The 25758-nt window shown below is 45.8% G+C and overlaps 1 protein-coding gene across 1 annotated transcript in view; it reads right to left on the reverse strand.

Moving 5' to 3' along the window:
* MYO7B (myosin VIIB) overlaps positions 1-25758 on the reverse strand; it is a 114662-nt gene that overhangs the window by 79537 nt on the left and 9367 nt on the right. Inside the window, exons 2-13 of the mRNA XM_090287083.1 lie at positions 24770-24883; positions 23758-23910; positions 22539-22723; positions 19803-19924; positions 16571-16713; positions 15565-15678; positions 13924-14077; positions 8393-8469; positions 7188-7307; positions 6752-6894; positions 6072-6282; positions 5253-5388 (exon numbers count right to left, since the gene is read on the reverse strand). Of these exons, the coding sequence (XP_090143209.1) occupies positions 5253-5388; positions 6072-6282; positions 6752-6894; positions 7188-7307; positions 8393-8469; positions 13924-14077; positions 15565-15678; positions 16571-16713; positions 19803-19924; positions 22539-22723; positions 23758-23910; positions 24770-24883 (1672 nt within the window). The remainder of the gene's footprint in view (positions 1-5252; positions 5389-6071; positions 6283-6751; positions 6895-7187; positions 7308-8392; positions 8470-13923; positions 14078-15564; positions 15679-16570; positions 16714-19802; positions 19925-22538; positions 22724-23757; positions 23911-24769; positions 24884-25758) is intronic.

Raw genomic sequence — 25758 nt, forward strand, 5'->3', positions numbered from 1 at the left:
GAAAGGAGGGCCCTGGCTGGTGTGGCTCAGAGGATTGAGTGCTGGCCTGTGAACCAAAGTGTCACTGGTTCAATTCCCAGTCAGAGCACATACTTGGGTTATGGGCCAGGTCCCCAGTTCAGGGCAGGCGGGAAGCAACCACACATAGATGTTTCTCTCCTTCTCTTTCTCCCTCCCTTCCCCTCTCTCTAAAAATAAATTAAAAAAAAAAATTTTTAAAGGGGAGGAGGGAAAGCAGAATGGAAGAAGAGAAGGGAAGTGTATAGTATTAGGTTTAAACCAATTAAAAAAATATATATATAGAGAGAGAGAACAACAGCAACCAAAAAGCAATATATATATAAATAATAGGGACCTAATTGAAGAAGAAGATCTACCACAGCACTATCAACAACAAATGAGCTAAGGTTTATATAGGTGATCTGGGAATAAGAGGGAAAAAAACAAAGAAAAAAAAAAGCTTAAGAAATGTCTCAAGGAAAGAAGTTATTTTAAGAGGATAGAGGGAGAAGGAATACTGAGAGTTAGGAATAAAAACCAGGCTAAGACAGGAAAAAATTAACATTTAAAACAAAAAATAGAAAGGGCAGAGAGAAGGCAAAATGGAGTAGGAGAGGGGAACAGTAAAATTTGAGATTTAAAGTGCAAAAATAGTGACTATCTAGAAATAAGATTGATGAAATGCAACAACAACAACCTTATCTGCTACTGATAAGCAAAGACTCATAAAGGTGGAGAGATAATTAGGGTATTTTAAGAACAGGAAAAAAGAATGTAAGATGACTAATGAAAATCACAAATGGTTTTGAAAGTCTGGATTGGGGACAAATAGTAAGAGTGCGAGAATAGAAACAAGTCATAGCAAGAGAGAAAAGAGAATTTAAATCCAAAATAAGAAGAGAAAGGAAGAAGGTAAAATGGAGTAAGAGAAAGGAAGAGCAGTATATGAGATTTGAAATAAACTATAATATAAAATCTGGTGACATATTAGGCCCAAACTTGAAGGGCAAGATATGAATGTTAAAAAGCTATGCAGGGGAGAAGATAGCACCTTGTTGTACCTGTCTCTATTCTCCCTGCTCTGTTGGGTTTAGTAGATCAGAGCCAGAGGAACTGTGCAGCTCCTGGTGTGTGGGGAAGGGCCTTTCAGAGCTTTTTCTTCTTTCCCCTGCAGAAATGTTCCCAGCAGAATATTCCTGAGCCTGAACTCACTGATCTGTAGAGCCTGGAATCCTGCAGGTGGGAGTTGGGTTCACCTGTCTGTGAGGGGATCTAGCTGGTTGCAGCAAGTCCCTGGAATTCAGGTCCTGCCTCCCAGGCCTGAACCTGATGCTCTCTTGCTGGAGGCTTGGTGGAACTATGCACTCTGAACAGCCCTCTTCTCAAAAGTCATGCTGGGTCAGGTCCCACGATTCCTGCAGTGTACTTTATCCCTCTGAGTTTTTGTTTAGCAGAGCTGCTGTGCCCACATGCACAGGCGTCTGAGCCCCAGGTCCCTGCTGAGTCTCATGTCTTACCTCAGCTAAAGAGTCTACCTTACCTCTTTAAAGGAGTCTCTGTGTGGCCCCCGTGCTGCAGCCCTGACCCCTGGGGGCTTTGTTCTCCAAAATCACAGTCTTTCACAGTCAGGGTTGGCCACAGCTTTCCAGAGTTTCTGACAGTTTCATACAAAGTTTTTCAGTGGATCCTTCCTGGATGGTGGCAGGAAGTGTCTTGCAGCTACACAATAACACAGGGGAGTGGCAGAGTGCTTGCCTTGCTCCCTCCAGAGAGCTACATCCTCAGATGGGCCTGCTCCCCCTGCACTGTTTCTTTGGCCTGCACCTCTCAGGCTTTCTCTCTCTGTCTCAGTAACTTCTGGCCCCTGAGCTGATTTGCAGCTGCCCCTATTCTGAGCACCCAGAAGCGCTGGGCTGGGCAGTGGTGGTGGCTCTGCTTAGAAAGTAAGGGCTCACTCACAGACAGTCTCACTCACTCTCTGCTCTGTTTTTACTGCAAGTCTGGTCCAGGATTGGAGCAAGTGAATGAAGCTACTAGCTACTCTGCTGTCATCTTCCTCCTCCTCTCCCACTTTTTAAGTCACCCTGCCTTCTAGTGGGGTGCTCTGTGCATTCCTGCACAACCTGGTGTGGTGCTTGGAGAGACTGAGTTAAGGGTGAGAGAGAAGAAGGGAGCCTGTGAGAGTAAGGGGACTGCAGCAGGAGCTCTGGCAGTATGCACAGCCCTCACAGAGCTGGGAGTGATGAGAATGAGTGTGCTGCCAGTCTCTCCACCTGAACAGTGTGACCGCGAGTCTCCAGTTCCATGTGTTACAGGAGGATGAGTAGCAGAGGGAGACATGCCTCACCCAATAACTCAGCAGTCCTGAGCCTGCTCTGATAATATTGTCAGGTGTTTCAATACCACAAGAAACACTATGTTAGCACAGGAAGAGGAAACTCCTTGGAATTCTATGTGTTCTTTTCACTATCTGGGAGGGAAAGCCTTTGAAACTGTGTTTATATCCCAAGGCCCAAAAAGTGAAAGGCAGGAAAGGGCCCATTAACACCTTTGGATACTCACCTCCTTGTCCTGGAAAACTGGCACCACCTTTATTCGTCAATCAAAATGTAACTCCCTCACCCCATCCTGCCAACTATATACCATATTTTTCACTCCATAAGACGAACATTCCTGCCCCCCAAAAGTGGAGGGGGGGTGTCTGTGTCTTATGGAGCAAATATTGCATCACAGACCATGATGTGTATTACCTGACCTGTCAGCGGTGGCGACAGCTGTTAGAAGAGGAAGTGGTGGGTCCACGTGAAACCCCTGGGGGCGTTTAAATGTCCCACTTTACTGCTGAATCTCAGGGCGTTTGGTCAGTATGAAGATAGTGAAGAAAGTGATATTAGTGATTGTGAGCAACTGAGCTTCATAAGTTCTGACACTAGTGATGATGAGTTCTTGGGGTTCCCAGAAAACTAGAAGAGTACTTGAGCCTTAAAGTCTCTCCTCATTTGTTAATGGCAGTAATGATGGTTCTTAATACTGTTGTTGACTGCTGTTTGCTTTACATGGTTGAAATGTTATTCTGTTATATTTTATTAAATATTTTAGTACACCATTTAGTTCAGAATGTTTTTTCTCTTGTTTTCCTCCTCTAAATCTAGGTGCATCTTATGGTCAGGTGTGTCTTATAGTGCGAAAAATATGGTAAGTCCTCAAAACAAAGGACTTGCTCTCTTGGCTCTCTTCACTTTCTTAACCCTCATGGTGCTCTTGGCACTCTTGGCCTTCTGCCTACCCTAGTATGAGCTTGCTACCCTGGCCTTTGGCTACCCTTGCTTTTGCTCTCCAATTCACTAATAAATTTTGCATGCACGCTAATAGGCTTGCTGATCTGTAATTCTTTACTGTATTGGTGAGAAGAACCAGGGTTTCTCTAGTAACAAACAGACCATACAAGCCATAGAGTGACACTATTGCTGGCCTGTTTTCATGACCACAGCTGCACAACTGGCCACCATCTCACTTTTCTAAGCACACCAAATGGTTGACCAACCTAGGACCTTGTTTGTCCAATTAAAACCATGCTTGACCATATTTCAGTATATACAAAAATTAGCTCAAAATGGGCCAAAGACCTAAAAGTAAAAGCTAAAACTAGAAAACTCTTAGAAGAAAACATAGGGGTAAATCTTGGGTTGGACAATGGTTTCTAAGTCATGACACCAAGAGCATGAGCAACAACAAAAAATATGTAAGTTGGACTTCATCAAAATCAACACTTTTGTGCTTCAAAAAACACGATCAAGATAACACACAGAAAAAAATTTACAAATTATATATTTGATAAGGTAGTTATATCCAGAAGACATTAAAAAATTCTTAGACCTCAACAATAAAAAGACAACCTAATTAAAATATGGACAAATTATATGAATAGACATTTCTCCAAAGGTGATATACAGATGGCCAATAAGCACATGAAAAGATGCTCAACATCATCAGGCATCTGGGAAACACAAATCACAATCACACTGAGACACTACCCTAACCTCACTAGGATTGCTATAATAAAAAAGGTAGACAATAACATGTGTTGGTGAGAATCTGGAAAAAACTGGAACTTTTATACATTGATGGTAGGAATGTAAAATGGTACAGCTATTGTGGAAAACAGTTTGGTGGTTCCTCAAAAAGTTAAGCCATATGACCCAGCAATTCCTCTTGTAGGTATATACAGTATTCCCTCACTTATCACAAGTATTATGTTCTAGACTCCCCAACCCCCTATGATAGGTGAAAATCCACAAAGTAGGAACCTCACATTTATTTTAGTATTTATATATATTTTAAGGCTTTATAAACCCTTCCCACACACTTATAAACTGTTTCCAGTCCCTTATTAACTTTTCCCCACTCCCTTATTAACCTTTACCACACTTTTGTAAACACGACTTATGTTCTTAAACATATTCAACACTCTTAAACCTATGTAACTTTAACAACATACATATAAAGTACCGCAAATTCCCGCGATATAGTGAAAAATCTGCGATAAATAATTAAATATAATATTTTAAAAATCCCGTGATACAGTGAGGCCGCAATAAGTGAACTGCGATATAGGCAGGGACTACTGTACACCAAAGAAGTGAAAACAGATGCATTATTCATAGTAGCCAAAAAATAGAAACAACTCAAATGTCCATCAACATCAACTGATGGAAGGATAAACAAAATGTGATATATTTACACAGTGGAATATATGTTTCAATATAAAGAAATACGGTCCTGACACATAAATAAACCTTGACTACATGATGCTAAATAAAAGAAGTCAGTCAAAAGACCACATATTGTGTGATTCCATTCATCTGAAATGTCCAGAATAGGCAAATACATAGAGAGAAATGAGTGGTTAAAGGGGCTGGGAAGGGTTGAGGGGAAATGAGGAATGAATGCTAATTGGAGGCTTCTTTTGGGAGTGAAGACAATGTTTTAAATCGTGGCAACAGTTATACAACTCTATGAATATACTAAAAACCATTGAGTTTTATACTTAAAGTGGGTGAATTGCATGGTATGTGAATTATATCTCAAATGAACTATTAGAAACGAAGCAAAATATTCCTGGTCTATTTGATTTCTTCTTTCCCATTGTGAGCTCTGCAAAATGACCTAATTGTCCTAGCTTTCTTTTTGTGGCCTTCCTGAAACCTGATTCATATTTGGAGGAAGAAGGTATAGTGAGAAGCTGCACTTACCTTCTACCTGGTAGTACACCTCACCAGCAAAGTGGGCAATGCCAAATCTGGAATCATGGATGTTCTTGGGCCGCAGGAAGGCCTTATTGTTGGCATGGACACTGTTCAGTTTTTGCAGCATGGTGGTGTCTGTCCCCTAGAAGAAAACAGACACCCCGTGGGCTGAGGTCTCAGAGCTCAATTACAAGGAGGTCAGCTGGCATACCCACAGGGCTCAGAGGCTCCCTTGTGGGCCCAAAGCAACTGAGCTCAGGATGACTCATGACCTTTCTCCAGACAAGAAACTGTTGCCCAGGGTTCAGGAACTTGTCACAATGAGGGAGGTCAGATCTGCCAACCTCCACTGCCAATACTCTGGCTCCACCCTTCCCTGCAACTGTCAGGCACCCCAACCCTGGCTTCCCCTTCTCTGGATTCAGAGCTCTCAATGCCTGCATTTGACAGTCCATCTCCCCAAGGACAGGTAGATTTCCCTAAGGGTGAATAAAAAAAGTTTTCCTTCTCTTGGGCCACAGATGCTTAGAAAATCCTCTCTTGGGGAGTGTTATTGAATCTAAATAATCAGTGACTGAGATGTCATTCTGCTGGGGAGTGGGAGTAAGGGTAGAATCAGGAAGTCTTCCTGCAGGGGTGGGGGCTGGAGGTAGCCTTAAAGGTGAGGAAGTCCGGTTGAAAGATGTGCTGGGGCTGGTGTGCTAATTCCCAGCAGAGAATTCAGCAACCCCAGAACACATGGGCCACCCAAGGGGAGTTATCCAACCTCCAAGAGGAGACATATGGGGGGTTTCAAGCAGAGTATCTGTAGGACCAAGGATGCACCTGTGGGAAGCGGCTCTCCTCATCCAGGAGGGAAATGATGCTCATGGGCTTGAAGGCCAGCAGGTCCAGGGTAGGCCAGTTGTTGGTATAGTGGATAAAGTCCCAGGTGACGCCCTCAGAGCGGTACTCCTCCTGCTCCAAGGTGAACACGTGCTGCACAAAGAACTGCTGCAGGTGCTCATTGGCGAAGTTGATGCAGAGCTGCTCAAAGCTGTGGAGGCAATGCTGTCACCAGAGGTGGAGCAGAGTCAGCCCTGCTCTTGCTGTGGCTTGTGTGAACTACACGTCACCAGCCATTTGCACAGGGCCACATGTGTATGCCTGTGGATACACATCGCCATTCCCATGGAGCTCTGTGAATATGCAGACACACACCCTCCCTCTTCTCTCTCCCCATCACCTCTACCCCATCACCTCATCTTCACCCCATAGCAAACAGATTACAGAAACGAAGAAGGCTCTTATTGATGAAGGCATACCATCAATCCCCTGCCTTTGGCACCTTACCAGTCCCCTACAGAGTTCTCTGCTAGACCTGCCTATCTTGGCATGGAAATAATCCAAGTGTCCTGTAGCAGCCCCAGCCCTATGGGCAAGTGGACTTGGTATGAGAGGAGCTTCTGGAGGCTCAGGAAACTTATCTTCCACTTCTGGAAACAGGTGAACTAAGATCTTTATACCTATTTTTCTGGAAATTTTCAAAGCCAAATATGTCCAGGAGGCCGATGGCCCTTCGCACATTTTTAGGATCCTGGGCAGGCGGAGTGAAAATAGCAGCATTGATCTTCTTGACAATCCACAGGAAGAGGTGCCCATAAATGCCCTGAGGAGAAATGGGATACAACCAATGGGCATTAAAGCACAGGAGGAAGGCTGACTCTTTCTCCAAGTTCACCCAGAAAGGGTGCACTCACACTGGATCTCACAGACCCACTGAAGGATATCATCCTTATTTTAAAGAAGTCAATCCCAGAGAGGCTAGGATGCCCACAGTTACAAGGCAGGTAACCAGCAGAATCGGGACTTGACCAACTGTCTCTGCTCTGTCTTGCTCTTCACTAACAGGGCAAGGAGCCAAGTTCAAAGACAGCTTCCCCTTCTCCCACACCTCTGCACCTTGACAAAGGCATCCCTCCGGTCTGCAGCCTGGGCGATGTTCAGAGGCCTGGTGACAGCTTCCCCGCAGATGACGATGGAATGCTTGATCAGACAATCCCTGAGTGCCTGGTGCTTCACCTGGAGAGGCAGGTGGGGAACTGGTGGAGCAGTGCCTGGCTCCAGGACTTTGATCTGCTTGTGCTATGTCTCATTCCCTCTAATGACCAAACACCTTATGGCTAAGGTGTGAGGGAGGCAGATGCTTGTGATCAGGGTCAGGCCAGATGGGGACCAGAGTTGGCGCCCTGGCCAAAGGTCATTGTGAGCACTGGGGTGTCAGAGCATTCAGAAAGAATGCACAAGCTGGGTGGACCCTGAGCATATGGGGCTGCTTCATTGCCCAGCCCTACCCTGGTCTCCTGGAAGCTCAGAAAGGGGCCATCACCACCAGGTGGACCTTGGAAAACAGTGGGCAGGGAGGGTTCTAAGCCAGACCGTGGGCATCTGGATGTTCTTCAACCAAAGTCTCTCCTGCCTGGAGGCTGCAAATTTGAAAGAGCAGGAATGAGTCTGGACGGGCCAGGCCCCTGCCATGCAGGGGAGATTGAGAGAGCTGGCAAATACCAAAAGTTTCTAAGAACCCTACTCTCCATGAAGAACATGAGCAGCAAAAGGTGTCTAATGTAATTTCATTGTCTTTCCTTCTCCTTCCTTTCTGCCTTTCCTTCTGTCTTCTTTTTTCCCCCCTTTTGATTCTTTTAATTTCCCACCATAATGGCCAATGTCCCCAGTGCAAAAACATTTCCCTGCCTATGGCTGTGGTTCTTCCTCCAAGTGGAGGCTCCATTTCACTCTGAAATACCCTGGAGTTTGGTGGTGTGAGCATATCTCACTTTCCCAGAACAGCACAGTTCATGAGGAAGCCCTAGCAATGAGGATGTGGGCAGGGACCTTTAATGGGAGCTAAAGAAGGTCCAGAGTAAGGTCATTGGGAGAGCTGTGGGATGAGTGGGGTAGAGTGAGTTGTCATTTTGCTACTTTGTTAATGGTTACCTCACACAGCTTCACTCTAGTTCCTATCTTCAGGGCCCATAATCTGCAGAAGGGTGCAGAGGTTAAGCCTAGAGCTTGGGAGAGGGGTGGGAAGCAGAGGCCTGGGAAGGGTTATGAGAATTAGGGGTCTTCACAAAAATGGAAGCTGGCAGACACAACAGCCAGGCTACCTCCAGTAACTTCACCACAGTGGGAAAGGCAGGTGTCTCCATCACATCAGAGGAATCCAGGTTTTCAGAGACTGAAGCTGCAGGGAGAAGTATTAACATTTAGTGGCAAAACAACCTGATGTGAAGGACAGAGGCCGCAGTAAACGCCTGGCCTGGGGCAGCCCCTGTTCCTGAGGCATTGCCTCCTGCAGGCTCCTCTCAGGAACCAGTGTCCCAGGTGGCTATCCTTCCACTCTGCTCCTGAGATCAGGGCCTTGGGTCAAAAGGAAATTTGAAGAAATTTGGGCTTGTTCAGAGGGAGAAACTTGATGGGTTAGGTGCGGAGTGGGGGTTGCAGCTGGGGAGGTCTGTTAAGGGAGGAGATGAGTCATCACCCCCTTCAATCCACTCTGCTTTCAATAGAAACCTGGGCATTTGCTTGTTTATTCAGTCAAATAAGCAAACATTAAAAAAACATTGTTGTAAGTCGGGCCCAGCCCTATGGCAAGTCTTCTAACAACCTCCCTAATTCAAGTTCCTCCTCCTTTTTTTCTCCCATTTTATTTTATTGTTGATCAATTACAGTTGTCCTAATTTTCCCCATTGCTCTCCCCTGTGCACCCCTCCTCCACAGTCAATCCCCACCCTGTTCAGTGACATGGAAATAAAGAACAAACTGGCATCGACAAGTTCCTTCTCGAGTCAACCTCCACCTTAGGTCTGTCAGGATTGGAGGAGGACAGAGTGATGTTTATGTATGGTATTTTTTAAAGTACATTTTATTGATTATGCAGTTACGGTTGTCCCAATTTCTTTTCCCTTTGCTTGCCTCTACCCAGTGCTCTCCTTCCCTCCAGCAATCCCACCCCCCTTAGTTCATGTTCATAGGTCATGCATATAAGTCCTTTGGCTTCACCCTTTCCTATATTATTTTTAACTTCTCCTTGTCTGTTTTGTACTTACCAATTATGTTTCATAATCCCTGCACCATTCCCCATTTCTTCCCCTTCCCCCTCCCAGCTGATAACCCTCCAAATGATCTCCATACATGATTCTGTTCCTATTCTGGATGTTTGCTTAGCTTGTTTTTATTTTTTAGATTCTGTTGTTGATAGTTGTGAGTTTGTTGTCATTTTAATGTTCATAGTTTTGATCTTTTTCTTAAGGAAGTCCCTTTAACATTTCGTATAATAATGGATTGGTGATGATGAACTCCTTTACCTTTACCTTGTCTGTGAAGCACTTTATCTGCCCTTCCATTCTAAATGACAGCTTTGCTGGATAGAGTAATCTTGGTTGTACATCATTGTTTTTCATCACTTTGAATACTTCTTGTCAGTCCCTTCTTGCTTGCCAAGTCTCTTTTGAGAAATCAGCTGATAGTCTTGTAGGAATGCCTTTGTAGGTATCTCTCTTCTGTTGCTTTTAAGATTCTCTCTTTAGAGACTTCCGGCCAAGATGGAGGCATAGACAGACACGCTGCGTCTCCCTCCACAACTAAGAAGGAATACAACTACCTCAGAACTAGAAACAACCAGAAGTTTCAGAAAATCAAACTGCATTGAAGTCCAGCAAACAAAGATATAAAGAAGAAATACTCATCCAGACAGGTAGGAGGGGTGGAGCCCAGGCGGAGAGGATGTGGTGTGGTGGCGGCAGCGGCGGCGGCAGTGGCAGGCCAGCAGAAAGCACAGTCACATGTTTTAAGAAGTCCAGAGGGACACCTGGGAAGCTTTCCCAGCTCCACACTGGACCTCGCAGCTCACGGTCCCAGCACCGGGGATAATCAAGCCTCATTGCCTCTGACAGTGCAGACCAGTGGGGGTTGAGGTGGAGACAGAAATTCCCAGTCTCTCAGCAGAGTCCACTTGTTTAAAGGGCCCCCACGTTGCTAGAATGTCCGCTGACCCACTCACTCTGGAAATAACGGCCCAGGCAGCAGCTAGAGGGGTGCCAGTTTTGTGTGGAAGTGGGAGAGGTGCCTGGAAAAGGGGCGAGTGCTGGGCAGGCGGCATTGTTCTCTCTCGGACCCCTCCCCCAATACAGCGCCACAACAGGATGAAACAGGTCGCCTTGTACTGACGAATCCCTAAGGCTCCACCCCTTAAACATAACAGAAGCAACAACTCGACCTGGGAGGTAGAGGCAAACAAACACAGGACCTTGTCAGAATGAGGAGACAGAGACATGTGGCTCAAAAAGGGAAACAGGTCAAGGTTCCAGTGGGAGAACTAAGTAATGAGGAGATAGCCAACCTAACAGATGAGGAGATAGACAACCTAACAGGTGCAGAATTCAAAACACTGGTGATAAAGATGCTCAGGGTTGACAGATATGCTTGAGTACGGCAAACACATAAGAGAAGAAGTGAAGGCTGTGCTAAGTGGAAGGAAGGAAAATCCACACAAAACCAATGGTGAAGGGAAGGAAACCTGGGTTCAAATCAATGATCTGAAACATAAGGAAGGGAAAAACACTCAACCAGTGCAGAATGAGGAAACAAGAATTGAAAAAAAATGAAGAAAATTTTCCAAATTTTGAGAAGGAGATGGACATACAGGTCTGGTAAGCATGGATGGTCCCGGGTGAGCTGGACCCAGAGGGGACCACACCAGGATGCATCATGATTGAGATGCCAAAGGTGAAAGATAAAGACAAAGTCCTGGGGGCAGCAAGAGAGAGGCAGAGAGTTGCCTACAGGGGAGTGCCTATAGGCCCATCAGCTGATTTCTCAGCGGATACTGGAGGCAGGAAGAGACTGGCAAGCAGTATTCAATGTGATGAAAGACAACCTGCAACCAGGACTACTCTATCCAGCACGGGTATCATTTGGAATGGAAGGGCAGATGAAGTGCTTCCCAGACAAGGTAAAGGTAAAGGAGTTCACCATCACCAAGCCATTATTATATGAAATGTTAAAGGAACTTCCTTAAGAAAAAGGAGATCAAAACTATGAACACTAAAATGACAACAAACTCACAACTATCAACAACTGAATCTAAAAAAGAAAAAGGAAACCCAACTAAGCAAATCAGAATAGGAACAGAATTATAAGTATGGGGATCATTTGGAAGGTTATCAGCTGGAAGGGGGGAGGGGAGAAATGGGGATATGGTGCAGGGATTAAGAAGCATAATTGGTTGGTACAAAATAGACAGGGGGACGTTAAGAATAATATAGGAAAGAGTGAGGCCAAAGAATTTATATGCATGATCATGGACATGAACTAAGGGGAATGGGATTGCTGGATGGAAGAGGGGTACTTGGCAGAGGCGAGCAAAGGGGAAAAAATTGAAACTACTGTAACAACATAATCAATAAAATATACTTTAAAAAAAGATTCCCTCTTTACCTTTAACCTTTGGCATTTTAAATATAGTGTGTCGTGATGTGGTCCTCTTTGTGTCTAGCTTTTTGGGACTCTATGCTTCCTGGACTTGTCTATTTCCTTCACCAAATTAGGGAAGTTTTCCTTCATTATTTTTTCACATAAGTTTTCAATTTCTTGTTCTTTCTCTTCTCCTTCAGGCACCCCTATGAGTCAGATGTTGGTACATTTAAAGTTGTCCGAGAGGTTCCTAAGACTCTCCTCATATTTTTCAATTCTTGTTTCTTCATTCTGTACAGGTTGACTGTTTATTTCTTCCTTATATTCCAAATCATTTATTTGAATCCGGGTTTCCTTCCCTTAACCATTGGTTTCATGTGGATTTTCCTTTGCTTCACTTAGCATAGCCTTCACTTCATTCTTTCTGCCCCTGCCATCCTCAAGCATATCTGTCAAGTCTGTGAGCATCATTATCACCAGAGTTTTGAACTCTGCATCTGTTAGGTTGGCTATCTTCTCATTGCTTAGTTCTCCTACTGGAAACTTGATCTGTTCCCTCTTTTTGGCCATACTTCTCTGTCTCCTCAACTTGACAGGCTCTTGCCTCTGTGTCTTAGGTAGAACTGTGCACCTGTTATGTTTCAAGAGGCAGAGCCTTAGGTATTCTTCAGTGTGGGGTGACCCGTTTCACCATGTTGTGGCACTTATATGGGGGAGGGGCCTGAGACTGAACAATGCTACTTGCTCAGTACTCCTCCCTTTTCTGGACTTCTCCTGCTTCCTGTATGGCAATGGTGTCTCTCCAGCCTTTGCCCTGGCCATGGTTCCCAGAGTAGGGGGGTCTGTGAATGTTCTAGGACTGTGTGGGACCTCTAAACAAACAGACTCTCCTGAGAGACCAGCAGTCTTTGTTGCTGCCTCCACCACCTCCACATTGTGTCCTCACTGCCTGGCTCCGCCCCTCCTGCCTGTCTGGATGAGTATTTTTCTTTATATGTTTGTTTGTTGGACTTCCATGCAGCTCGGTTTTCTGGAACTTCTGGTTGTCTCCAGTTTTGAAGTAGTTGTATTCCTTCTTATTTGTGGAGGGAGACACAGTGTGTCTACCTATGCCTCCGTCTTGGCCGGAAGTCCTGTATGTTTTCTTTTAAAAAAAATTGTAAAGAATTGTACAATAAAGCATACAGATAAAAAGGTACATAAAACCCAAGGTCATGTTTCAATTACTAATTATTGAGTCAACACTGTGTAACCGCTACTAAAGTCAAAATACAGAGCCTCACCAGCACCCAAAGTTTAGCATGATCCTTTCCTGTGAAGACCCTGTTTCTTTCCGCTAGAAATAACCACTCCTAATTTCATGGAAAGAACTTCCTTGGTTTTTCTTTATCTTTTAACTATCTATATAGATTAATCCTGGTTTTTAAACTTTGTGTGTTATATAATGGTCTGTATTCTTTGTGCCTGGCTTCATTTCCTCAACACATTTAGAATCCCCTTCTTTGTCCTAATGCCTTTTCTTGTCAGCACCCACCTTTTACTTGCAAAAGTGCCCAGTTTGGTTGATAGATTACATGGTCACCTGCTACAACTCACTTGGAGTAGGTTTCCTTACATCGTGTGAGACAGTGGTCTAAGTTCATAGATACTCAATGGTTCCAGAACTATTTATTTAAAATCTGTCCTTTTCCCTCTGCTCTGTGAATTGGTGTGTTTCATGAGTTTTGAGCCAGCCATAATCTCTTCATATCTGCCTATGCCCCATTCACTTTCTCTTTTCCTTTAGGACTCCAGTTCAATGTATGCTAGTCTTTTCACTTTGTCCTCTAGGTCAGGTACTTGGGGAGCTAACAGTCCAGGACACTCTAATTTCTGGACCACCTGAGTGCTTACAAACTGGTTTGCAAGTTCATGCGTGGTTCTGTTTACTCTGCTTTTACCCTTATCCTGAGAGGGTAGCACTTTGGTGTCCCTGCCTAAATTGGGGAGTGATGGATCAACTCTTCACTTATGAAGTGCCCCAATCTTCAACATCTTTTCCCTAACCCCACAGGGCATCCAAAATTATAGCTAAAATTTTCAATGCATTTTTCCAGGACAGGGTTAGACCACAAGACTTCAGAAGTCTTTTTATTTAGGTGAGAACCCTGAGAGATTTCTTTCTCTTCCTCTCCTGGTTCCCCCACTCTTCTTCCCCAGGGGCTGCTGTTTGGAGGAACATTACCTATAAACTCCACATTCCCCAGGTGAAGAATGGCTGCCAGCAGCTTGCTGAGGTCCCAATTTTCAGAGTCAGAGAACATGAGGATTTTCAGTGCTGAGCGCACATGGGCGTAGTCCTTGGCATCGTTGAGCCCCTCACAGGAAGTGCAGTTCCCCTGCAGAATTGGGCTCCTCAGGTTTTTGTAGGTGTCACTCCACACCCCAGCTCTTTCATGTAGGGCCAACAAGGCAGAGAAGCCTGATGGACTTAGCCAAAGCCCCTGATATGTGACACTTCATATGCTCTGGGTAGACCCTGAGGGGCCACAGGGAGGCCCAAGCTCAGAAAACATACAAAAATATCTCTGGAAACAGAACCAGAGCCACAGACACAGAGTCCTGGGCTCTGTAGCTAACACTGGCTCTTGGTAGCTGTGTGACCTTGGTCAAGTCACTCAGCTTCTCTGATCCTCACTCTGTCACTCATCCATAGTAACACCTGCCTTGCCCTCTCTGAGGAATATCATGGGTTCATTTAAGAAACACTTACCAAGGCTCACTGTGTGCCAGGCTCTGTGGTGCTGCTGGGAGTTCAGAAATGAAGGTATCTGGCCCTGTCCTGGGTGCTGTGTATGGGGGAGGGGCAAGCAGGAAGCAAATGACTGTCTCATAGACTATTATAGATGCCAAGACCAAAGTAGGTGGGGCAAGTGGAGTAAGGCTTCTGGTAGGAGGCTCTTGAGCTGGCCCCACATGCTGAACTTCAAAAAGGTACAGGGAAGAGAGAGATCTAGGCAGAGAATAGCTGATGCTGAGTGGAAGGTGGGAAGCAGGAACCAAAGATTACAAGGAGGTTGTGTTAGTTGGGGGAGGGGGGTGGGAATCCAAGGATGGTAGGATCTGGAAGGACTTGGAAACCATTCTATAGGGCCATGGGAGAATTATCATTAGAGATGATGTTTTGCACATGGAATGATAGAGTAGGTCAATTAAGGTAGGTTACAAATTAGATCAGAGGAGGGACCCAGGGTCCTGTTCTGGTCCAGGCAAGAACTGAGGTGCTGAACACAGGAGAGAGGGCTGCATAGGAGAGACGAGGTGGAACTCATAGTTCCCTTCTCAGCAAACATGAACAGAGGGCCCCGTGTGCTGCACTGTCCCAGGTGGGGATGGAGTAGGGAGCTGAGAGAGTGGGGATGCAGCCCAGAGCAAGTGCAAGCAAGGACACTCCTCTCCTGGAGTTTAAGTTCTAGGGGCATCCACAGGATGGTGACTGTAGTGAAATCAGGAAAGAGGCATGGAGACCACTGCCCATGACCTACTGGGTGAAAAGCCTTTTATTCATTCCAGAAGAAAGTGAGGTTTGTGGGGAAGGACCATCAATTCACGGAAACAAGGGTAGGTTTCTGCCAGTTATAAAGTGGAAACCAACCGCGGAAGCAGGGGTGGGGAACTGAAAAGGGGATCTCGTTAGAGACTGGGCTTTTCTGAGGCTAAAGCAAATGTTGAATAGGGATCAGCACACCAGCCCCCTTCCCTTTAGCCTCTACGGGCTGGGCTGCAGGGAAGTGGGAGGCAGGGTGGGGAGATGCAAAGAAGGTGGGAGGGGTGGGGCCGCACCAGGAGAGTAGAAAGGGGAGAGGTGGGGCGGGGAGGGACTCACCAAAGTCAGGTAGCGGTACTCGGAGGGCGTCCCCAAGCGCAGCAGCTCCTTCTCTTCGGTGCTCATCCCCATGAGCATGGAGTAGAAGATGTGGTAGTTCCGCTCTCCCAGGGCCTGTGGAGGAAGGCGGTCTAGAGAGCTTGAAAGTAAGTCCCTGAGGCTGCAGGGCCTCAAACTGTTGCCCCCAGACCTTTCCTGGCTTCTGCTCCAACACCCCTCAGCCAGATGACGCACTGGCACTGACCTGAGAGACAGCTGGGTCCCTGAGGCTGAGGCTGGCTCATCTCCAAGCCCTGTGCTGAGGCCACCCGCCCTGTGCAGGAAACCCACCCATCTCTCTCCAGCACTTCCTGGAAGCCCTGAAGCCACCCTCCCTAAAGTCGTAAGGGAGGGAATGATGTCAGGATATAGACCAGTGGTTCTCAACCTGTGGGTCGCGACCCCTATGGGGGTCAAACGACCCTTTCACAGGGGTCGCCTAAGACCATCGGAAAACACATACATAATTACATATTGTTTTTGTGATTAATCACTATGCTTTAGTTATGGTTGGGGGTCAGCACAACATGAGGAACTGTATTAAAGGGTCACGGCATTAGGAAGGTTGAGAACCACTGATACAGACCCTCAATTGGGGATCCACCCATCCTCAGAATTAATTCCAGTAAAGGTGAGGAGGAGGAGTAGGCACCAAAGAATGAAGGAAATTATATGGATGAAAAATTCAGAACAGAAAATCCTATCATTTCTTTTTCTTGAGTACTGGGCAAGGACCATTATTATACAATTCTAGAGATCCTTGGCCCATCTCAGAATAAGACCAGGGTTCAGTGGCTGCAAGCTAATATCTGGGGGTGGGGGTGGAGTTGAGTCCCTGGGGAAGAGAGAAGATGGGGTGAGAGTGATGGAAGAGTACCCTCTTGGAAGTCTCCTGAGTCCTCGGACTCCTCATCCTGAGGCAGATAGAGATTGCCCCTAGGACCAGTGCAGTCGGTGGAAGCCTCACCTGATGGCAGACCCGAGACTTCTCTAGGAGAAATTGTTCAATTCGTGCACTTTCAATTACCCCACTGGGATTGAAGTAGATGTCGATGTACTTTCCGAAGCGGCTTGAGTTGTCATTTCGGATCGTCTTGGCATTTCCAAAGGCTGAGGGACAGAGAGTGATTCCCATAATGGGAAGAGAGAGGAGAAAATGCACGTTTAGTGGAGTTATCTGGGTAGGCTTTTCAGAGGAGGTGGTGAAGACCAGAATTGAAGGCTAGATAGGATGACCCTGGACAGTGGTGGCAGCCAAGGGTAAAGGTCCGGAGGCCAGAAAGCATGGGGTATGCTTGCAGAGTGGGAAATTTGGCTGGAGCACTGGATACAGGATGAAGGCAGTAGAAGACAGAGAAAACTTGTTAGTAGGTGGGCTTAGTAGCATAGAGCCTTGAATGGCAGGCTAAGAAGTTTGGCATTGATTCCACAACTCCTAGTTGTCAAAGCTTTGGAGGGAGTTTGGGACCAGATCTGCATTTCTGGAAGACCACGCAAGATGCAGAGTGGGCCAGCTTGTAGAAAGAGAGTGGCAAGAGCTGGCATGGACCAGGACACAGATGAAGAGGTCATCCCAGGAGGCACTGGGGTTGAAGCATGAATCAAAGTGCATTCCATAGAACTGTTTCTGCAGGCTTCTTAGATGTGATCCACAGTAAGAAAGATCTTTTGCATTGTGTCCTAGTACATACACACCCTCACCTGTACACATAATTAAGAGAAAATATTCAGTACTAGTTCTTACCTAGAGCAATGTGCTGGGGTCTTTTCTATTCTATGCTATTTATTGATTCTAAAGGACTTCTTTTGTGACCCACTGGTAGGTTGGGATGCAACTTGAAAATACTGTATCACCATACAGCATTAGCCCTATGTTCCTTGGTCAAACAGGTTTAGGAAACACTGACTGTTTCTCCCGCTGGAGGACTCCCAAAGCCCAGTAGAAGCTCTGAGAATAGCTACAATTCAGAAGCCTGCTTAATGTTATTGAACCCAGTGGCAGATCCTTCTTCAAGAAAGAACATGATGTAGACTTCTTTTTCTTTTGGTGCAAAGTGACAAGGTGATTTTAAACCGTATATGAAAAGGCAAAGGACCTAGAATAGCCACGTTTGAAAAATAACAAAATTGGAGGTTACATGCTGCCTGATTGCAAACTTACTAAAAAGTTGCAGAAATCAGACCATTTGGTATTGGTAAAAGATAAATAGAGAACATAATAGAACAGAATAGAGTCCAGAGATAGACCCAATATATGGTCAATTGATTTTAGACAAAGGAACAAAAGCAATTCAGTGGAAAAAGAATAGTCTTTTTGACAAATTGGGCTTAAATGATTGGATATCCATAGGGAAAGAAGGAAGGAACTAAGGGAGAGAGGGAGGAAAGAAAAGAGAAAGAAAAACTCAACCTATACCTTGCACCACAGAAAAATTAACAAAAAATGGATGATAGACCAGATTGTAAAACCTAAAACTACACAACATCTAAAGTAATATAAGGGGAAAATTTCTGGATTAGGCAGTTTTGTTAGATACAATAACAAAAGCATAATCAATAAAAGAAAAAATGATAAATTGAACTTTATCAAAATCTTCTGCCCTAAAAAAACACCGTTAAGAGAATGAAAAGACAAACCACAGACTGGGAAAAATATATTTGCAAAATACCTATCTTATAAAGGACTTGTATCCAGAATATATAACTAACTCTTACAAAATCATTAATAAGGAATCAGCTCAGTCAAAGAATTGACAAAAGATTTGAACAGACACTTCACCAGAGAAGCTACACAGATGGGAAGTGAACACGTGAAAAGCAGCTCCTGTTGTTTGCCATGAAGGATAAGTGAGCGTGAGCCGCAATGAGATGCCATTCTGTCATGGCAGTGCAGACAGCCCCTGACAGCACAGGGGCAGGGGCAGTGCTCATCCACTGCTAGTGGGTGTGCAGTGTGGGGCAGCCACTTTGAAAACAGTTTGGCAGTTCCTGACAAAATTAAATGGCTCACTTACCATCCAACAATTTCACTCCTGCATGTTTATTTAAGAGGAAAATGTGTTCACACAAAAACCTGTATGTAACTGTTGGTAGAGGCTTTATTCATAACCACTAAAAACTATTAAAAAACCCAGATGTCCTTCACTTGGCGAACAAACTGTAGTACCTCTAGGCAATGTAATAAAAGGAATAAATCTTGATATAGGCAACAACACAGAAAAGTCCCAAATGCATTATGCTAATGAAAGTAACCAGATCCAAGCTGTATGATTTTATTTATATGGCCTTCTGAAAAAGATAAAATATAGGGGAAAAAACACAAATCAGTGGTTGTGTGGGGCTGGGGCTGGGAAGAAAATTGACTACAAAGGGGCCTGAGGGAAGTTTTGGGAGCGATGGGAACATTCTATATCATGATTATGATGGGGGTTATATGACTTGCACAAATTTGTCAAAACTCATAGAACGGTTCAACAAAACGGTGAATTTTTACTGTATGTAAACCACGCCTCAATTGTAAAGAAAAAAGGAATGCGCTGACCAGTGGCTTACAACCTTGGGGCTGAGATTATTGACTCCTGGGCCACCCCCATCAGAGACTGAGTGAGGGGGGCACTAGGGCCTGGCACTGGGCCTGATGTAGGACTCTTCAAACTGGAATTGGCTTTTAGGTCCCCATGGGGTTGGCCAAGACCTTGTCAGGTCTGCATTACAGTGTGAATCTCATCCTGCCCAATTCTGTTCTTTCCTCTCCTAAGTGTCCTGCCAGCATCCCAGTCTGGAGGCTTTTCCTGCCCATTCCTGTTTCCTCTCCCTTCATCTTCCCCAGGGGTTACCCCTCAATCAACCTCTTGCAGTCCTAACCCCAGCTGGCAACTGCTTCCCAGAGGACAAACTGACATACACATTTGCCAAGTTGATTTCATCTTGGACCCTTTTTAAAAGGAATACTTGTAACAATCCTGTGGAAAACACACTTAGTAAAAGCTTATAAGGTCATCAGTATCTCCCCTTCATGCTTCCTGGGAAGCCCCACACTACCATCCACTCCATTCTTGTCTTTCATGCCCTGAGGAATTTTGAGAAGTTGCTGAAAGTGTGTGGCCTCCTCTGTCCTTCCCCAGGGGCATCTCCTAGCAGAAAGGCTGAAGCCCACAGAAAGGGCATGGGGAGGAGGACTGGTCTTGAGGGTGACTTACCTTCCAGGATGGGGTTGGCCTCCAGGACCTGGTGCTCAATCCATGAACGCTGGCCACTGACTGTGGCCAGGAACTGCAGGATGAGCTTGGTCGTCTCTGTCTTCCCTGCCCCTGACTCACCACTGCAAAGACAGTGTACAGGGAATTGCTCAATAGGAAAATTAAAATTTTAGCACCTCTCAATTCTCCTGTAAACCCACCACAGGCCTATTTTCTGAGGCAATCTGAACAGAGATGCCCCAAATATGGTGCAGAATTTCTACCACATTTGCCTTCAAGTTCCCTGTGGTTTCAGACGGTCTATGTTGTACTAGTTATTGGTGTGTTTGTCTTTTGACCCTGCTCAGCTGTGAGCCCTGGGAGGCAGGGCCTATTAGGTTCATTCCAGGGTCACAGGCACAGTGCTCACTCCTAACAGATGAATGAAAAAGACCAGATAACTGGATGCCTTGTTGTGACATTCTTGACTTGAGCAGCAAGTTTGTGTTGGCTGGAGGGGAACCGCATCAGTCTCTTGGGAAGCAATTTGGCACAGGTATCAAAAACTTTAGAATTATTCTGTGTTTAGCCTAAGAAAATAACCCAAAAATCAAAAAAAGCTTTCTCCACAAAGCTTTATGCTCATTAAAACATTATTTATTTATCATTGCAATTATGGAAAATTGGAAGTAACCTAAATGGGGGAAATTAGTTCTGGTCCATCCAGTCAGAGAATATCGTGCAGCCATTAGAACTGGCTCCCCAGAGCTTGCAATAACATAGTCATGTCGTCGTCGGCAGCCGTCCGTCTCGAGAGACGATGGTGTAGCTTCTTAAGAGTCTATCTAGTCAATGCTTATGAATTACAAGTAAGTGGCAGAAGTTGGCACTATTCAGTATAATTTTAACCAAATGATTAGGGAAGGTATTTTCTTCCAAAAATATTTGGCAATTTTTTTCTGAGAATATTTTTCTGAAATTTTCTAAAATTTTCATAGTGAATATATATTAATTTCATGGTGGTAAGATATGGAAACTAATTTTTAAAAATTACTTAGGATATTTAGTCCTGGCTGGGTAGCTTAGTTGGTTAGCATGTGATCCCAATATGCCAAGGCTGTGGGTTCAATCTTCAGTCAGGGCAGATACAAGAATCAACCAATGAATGCATAAATAAGTGGAAAAGGGGTTCTTGTACTTTACAGTTTGCAGAATGAACTCCCACAGTCCCATTTCCAGGTTCTTCTCCTGGCCAATTTTGTTGGGTGGTGGGCTCACAGCCCAGCATTGAGGGAGTGGGGGGGTTGGGGGGGCAGAATGAGAAGGCAGTTTGATTCCAAGTGATCAGTTCATGCAAAGGGTAGATCAGGGTGCTCTGCCCTCTTCTCAGGCAATGTGTCCTGGAGATGAGAAGCAGCCCTGTGAGCTTCTCAGACAGTTTAGGCCACAATCCTGGGGGGGCTCTGTCAGCAAGGCCCCCTGATCCCAGTCTAGGGGGCAGATTGGGAACATGCTATGCAGACAGGCAAAGTCTGAGAGGGGTCAGAGCACCAGCTCCTTGACACAGTAATCCCATTCACTCAGAGAAGTGGAAATGACTCCACCTCTCTGACTTCTTTTCCAGAGTCTTGGATTTGAATTCCCTACTTAATAACCATGTGTCCTTGGGAAAGCATCTCAACCTCTATGGTTGTAAGTTTCCCCAACAGTAGAACAGGAATAAGAATGTCTATTCAAAAAGTTGCTGAGAACACAAATCGTGATAATCTACGCTACAGGACTTCATTCTGGGTTTTGTTTCAACATCTCCTCCTCAGTGAGGCTGTGACTAGTCTGCCCCTCCACCTAAAACAGTGGCCCCATCACTCTCTTTTCTCTTTCCCTGCACTATTTTTCTTCAAAGCTCCTAATACCTGCTGGAAAAACTTGCTTATTTATCGTGTGCCCATCTGTTTCCTTTCTAAAAGATGTAAGATCCTCAAGGCAGGGATTGTTTTCCCTTTTATTTGCTGTGGTCTCCCCATGTTAGGACAGTGTGAGGCACACAACTGGAGCACCATAGAACCTCCAATAAATGAGTGAATGAATTAATGAGCGAATGACTACTAGAGCACCAAGCAGTGTGCCCTAGAGCCAAATTCCCCCTTCTCCTTCTTACCCCTCTTACACTCTCTTTCCTCAGTACAAGGAGGGCCTGTGCAGGAAGCAGAGGCCAGGTCAAGCAACAACTCTCTGTGCAGGAAGCAGGATTAGGTCCTGGACTGGAGAGAGACACATTGCTTCTGGGCCCTAGTGACCTGAGAGCTACCCCTAGAATCATTGCTGCCCTGTCCTCACCTAAGGCCTGCCCTGAGTTTTTTGTTTGTTTTTTGAGTGAGACCTCACCTGTTTGACAATGGCACCCCAAGTGCCTATGCTGGGTTCTATTTCTAAATGAGTAGTCCCATCCTTGCTTGTCTCAGGAAATAGTCACTGAAGGGGGGACAGTCTAGGCCCTGGTAATACAGTAGAAGAGCAGGTTCTGAAGGAAGAAAGCGTTGGAAGGACTTGTAGGGTAGAAGGGCAGGAGGGCCAGATGTCTGAGGGCTCATGTGTTGTTGGAGAGGGTGTTTTCAGCTGAATGGAAACCCCTAAATCACATGTTGGTCTGTGGGAGAGGTTTAGAGAGAGGAGGTACTCCCTCCTTTACAAGATGCTCAGCGGTGGTGCCTGGCCCATCTACCCCCTGCCCCAGGAATGTGGAGAGTCTACCCTCACCTGATAATACAACACTGGTCCCTCTTGTTCCTCTTCATGTTGAAGTAGCAATTGTTGGCTATGGCAAAGACATGTGGAGGCAGCTCGCCCACGTGATGGTTGTAGTACTGGTGTACCTGCTCCCGGGTATAGAGGGGCAGCACCTGGAATGGGTTCACAGCCACGAGAATAGAGCCTGTGTATGTCTGGAGAAGGGAGCAGGAGATTAGTGCCTTGTACTCCAAGTGCCAGCACTGCCTGGTCCTAACCTTGGCCTTGGAGCAGCTGACCCTGGTAGGGAAGGGGGTCTGATTCTGGCTGGGAGACAAGACACTCAGCTGCTCAGATCCTTCCTCTGAAAAGATATTGTGTTCACCATACGTGAGAACTCTGAGGTTGGGTCTGCATTCACAGGAAGATTACATGAGGTGGTCATTGTTAGTGTTTACCATTCTATTGGGTATTTGGAAACAAGCTCGATAAAAATGGGTTGGATGTATGAAGTAGTGTTCACCTGTATCCCACAGGGACTCTGTGAAGCTAGTCAATAATTTTGGTCCCTATTGGTCCCTCCTGGGACTCCAGTTCAGGACCACTAACTCACCTGCAACACCATCTAGCCCTGTCTGCCCCTCTGAGGATGGGACAGGGGAAGCCACCTCTACAAGTCACATGATCATCCCTTCCTTCTTTTATTTCAGTAGTGGAGAGGGTAAGCTTTCTTACTGCAAGGATTATGACAACCAGGTAAAGGAAGGCAAGCTAACTGCTGTTATTAGACCTAGGATCTCTGATGCACATTTAGCACAAGTGGCTCAGGGGGCCCTGTGCCCCCTCCCCGCAGGGCCACCTCCTTCTCTTCTCTTAGCCCTCCCCTTGTCCATGGCCCCCTGCTTACTGGTGACTCTGTCTCTGCCACATGCCTAAGAAGGGGATTTGCAGAAGACTGTGCCCATCCCTATGACCTCTGGCCCACTTGGCCATCAGAGCAGGTCTTCTGCTTGGGGAAGAAGCAGCCCTAATTGAGCACCTACTGTGTGCCAGGCACACAGAGGTGGAACAGAGGTGGAGAAATGTTAGGCACCTTTTCCATGTCACACAGTGAGGGTGTGCGGAGTGGAGATTGAACCAGATGTGCCTGACTGCACACCCCCAGCACATGGTGTTCCTCCCCAGCCAGGAGGGCAGCATGTATCGACCGAGCCCCTGTGGGGAGCCCCACATGGACACGAGGACTCACGTAAATCTTGTGCTTCTGGTAGCGGATCAGGAGGTTGTGCACCATGCCCGCCTCATCCAGGTCCCCCAGGTGGATCATGTCATCCACACCCTGGGCCGAGTTGGGGTGCATGGGACTGAGGGTACCAAGATCCTCTGTTTGAATCCAGTGTTCCTGGAATGAAGGGCACAGACTCCCCTGAGTGGGCAACCTCTGCATGAACCAACCCACTGCACCTCTCCTCCAAATTCTCAACAGATTAGCTGACCTAGTGACCCATCTCTGGCAAGGGTCAGTCTGTAGTTAAGGTCAAGGGACACTGGGACAGCATCAGGTCAGTCTACGGCTAAAGTAAGCACATGCCTAGGGCCAGGTGTCAGTTGGGGGCTGGGGATGAGTTTCAGACCAGGGTGAGAGGACCATGTAGCCGGAAGTTACATGTGACTGTGATTAGGATCAATCTCAGCTGGGAGCCTCACAGATTGTTGGAATAAAAGTATGCAAGTAAAAGTGTTCTCTCAACTACATAACATCATTTTTCAAACAGAAATGTCATTGTTAATATTCTACTGGCTTCCAAAGTATGGACTCACAGGCAATAGTCTAGAATTTTCTCCTTGGAAGTCAAGCTTTCACATGCTCCACTCTGTGGAGGGCTGCCTAAGGAGGAGTTAATTTTCCTACCTTTCCAGCTCATCCTCCTTTACTTTGCAAACCAGCTTTCTGCTCTCCCTCCTCTCTGCCACAGCCCCTGTCCCACTTCACTCCTTCCTGCTCCCTTAATTGTCCCAGTTTCCCATCTTCCAACCCATCTCTCACTTTTTCACTACAGAAATAGTCCCCCAGACAGAGAGGCAATGTTTACCATGACAGGACTCTCTGTAGGCTGTCCTGCCACACAGGCCCTCACTTGGACTTTGGAACTCCTGGTGTTGGGGAGTAGTACCAGAGAAAGAGAGAGGGTTCAGAGTCCTGGAATGGGATAGGGGCATCGAGACAGCCCAGCTTCCTGCGAAAGCAGGACCACACTGACCTTGCCCTCATCATCTTCAACCAAGATCTTGCCAGACTTTATTTCTTTGATGATGCCCCCGATGGCAACATTGGTTTTGTTGGCAAGAGGGGTATTCAGCCACACGTGGTCACCCTAGAGGGCAGAGAGAAAATATACCTTCAGATCCATGCTCCACCTTCCCCTTCTTGCTCAAGACTTACCTTTTCTGGGAGTTGTCACTTCCAACTAAGAGCTCCCAAGGCAGCTGGGCCCTTCCCTGACTCCTACTTTCCTTCTTCTACTCCTTATTTATCCCTCCCTCCCTACCCTTTCTGGTCACTCTTGCTAGGATAGTAATGGAAAGTGGTAGTAGGAGTATCCCTGGCCTAGCTCGGTTCTAAGAAACATACAAGCCACATTTGCAGGAGGCAGTCTCTCCGTGAGGTGGAAAGAGAGTCTTTGCCCTGTGAATAGCCCTGTAGGGAGAAGTGAAGACTAAAATCTCACTACATTTTTGCTAGCCTGTAACATGGCATTGATGTACACATACCTCCTTGTGATCCAAAAAAGCTCACCCCATTCTAGAAGGGATCAGCAGAGGCCTACATGCAAAGGAACTGAAATCTAAAAGGAGGAATGGGGCAGGTGGGTAACACCAGGGAAAACAAATAAGCAGAACTGCCATGGAGCAGCAGAAAGTTGTGATCAAGTATTTCACTGTAATTTCCAAAAACTTATTAAAATTCAGACCAGAGGCAAAAAAAAAAAAAAAAAAAAAAAAAAAAAGAGGTAGTGAGACAACTGAAAGGATGAGACTTTAACTGGCAGAAATCAAGAAAGAAATGGAGGATAAAAAATAAACACAGGTCAGAAGTGACAGCAAAATTGGGGAATAAACAACAGGGGAATAAAATAGCACTGTTAAACACATGGTAAACATCATAGAAGAAAATGTAAACAATAATATAAATGAAGCCAATTTAAAATGGAGTTGGAGCTGCCATCCCAAAGGAACTGCCTTGTGCGTC

The sequence above is a fragment of the Furipterus horrens genome, unplaced genomic scaffold, assembly GCF_987537825.1.
Source record: "Furipterus horrens unplaced genomic scaffold, mFurHor1.1.pri manual_scaffold_1, whole genome shotgun sequence".
Lineage (NCBI taxonomy): Eukaryota > Metazoa > Chordata > Mammalia > Chiroptera > Furipteridae > Furipterus > Furipterus horrens.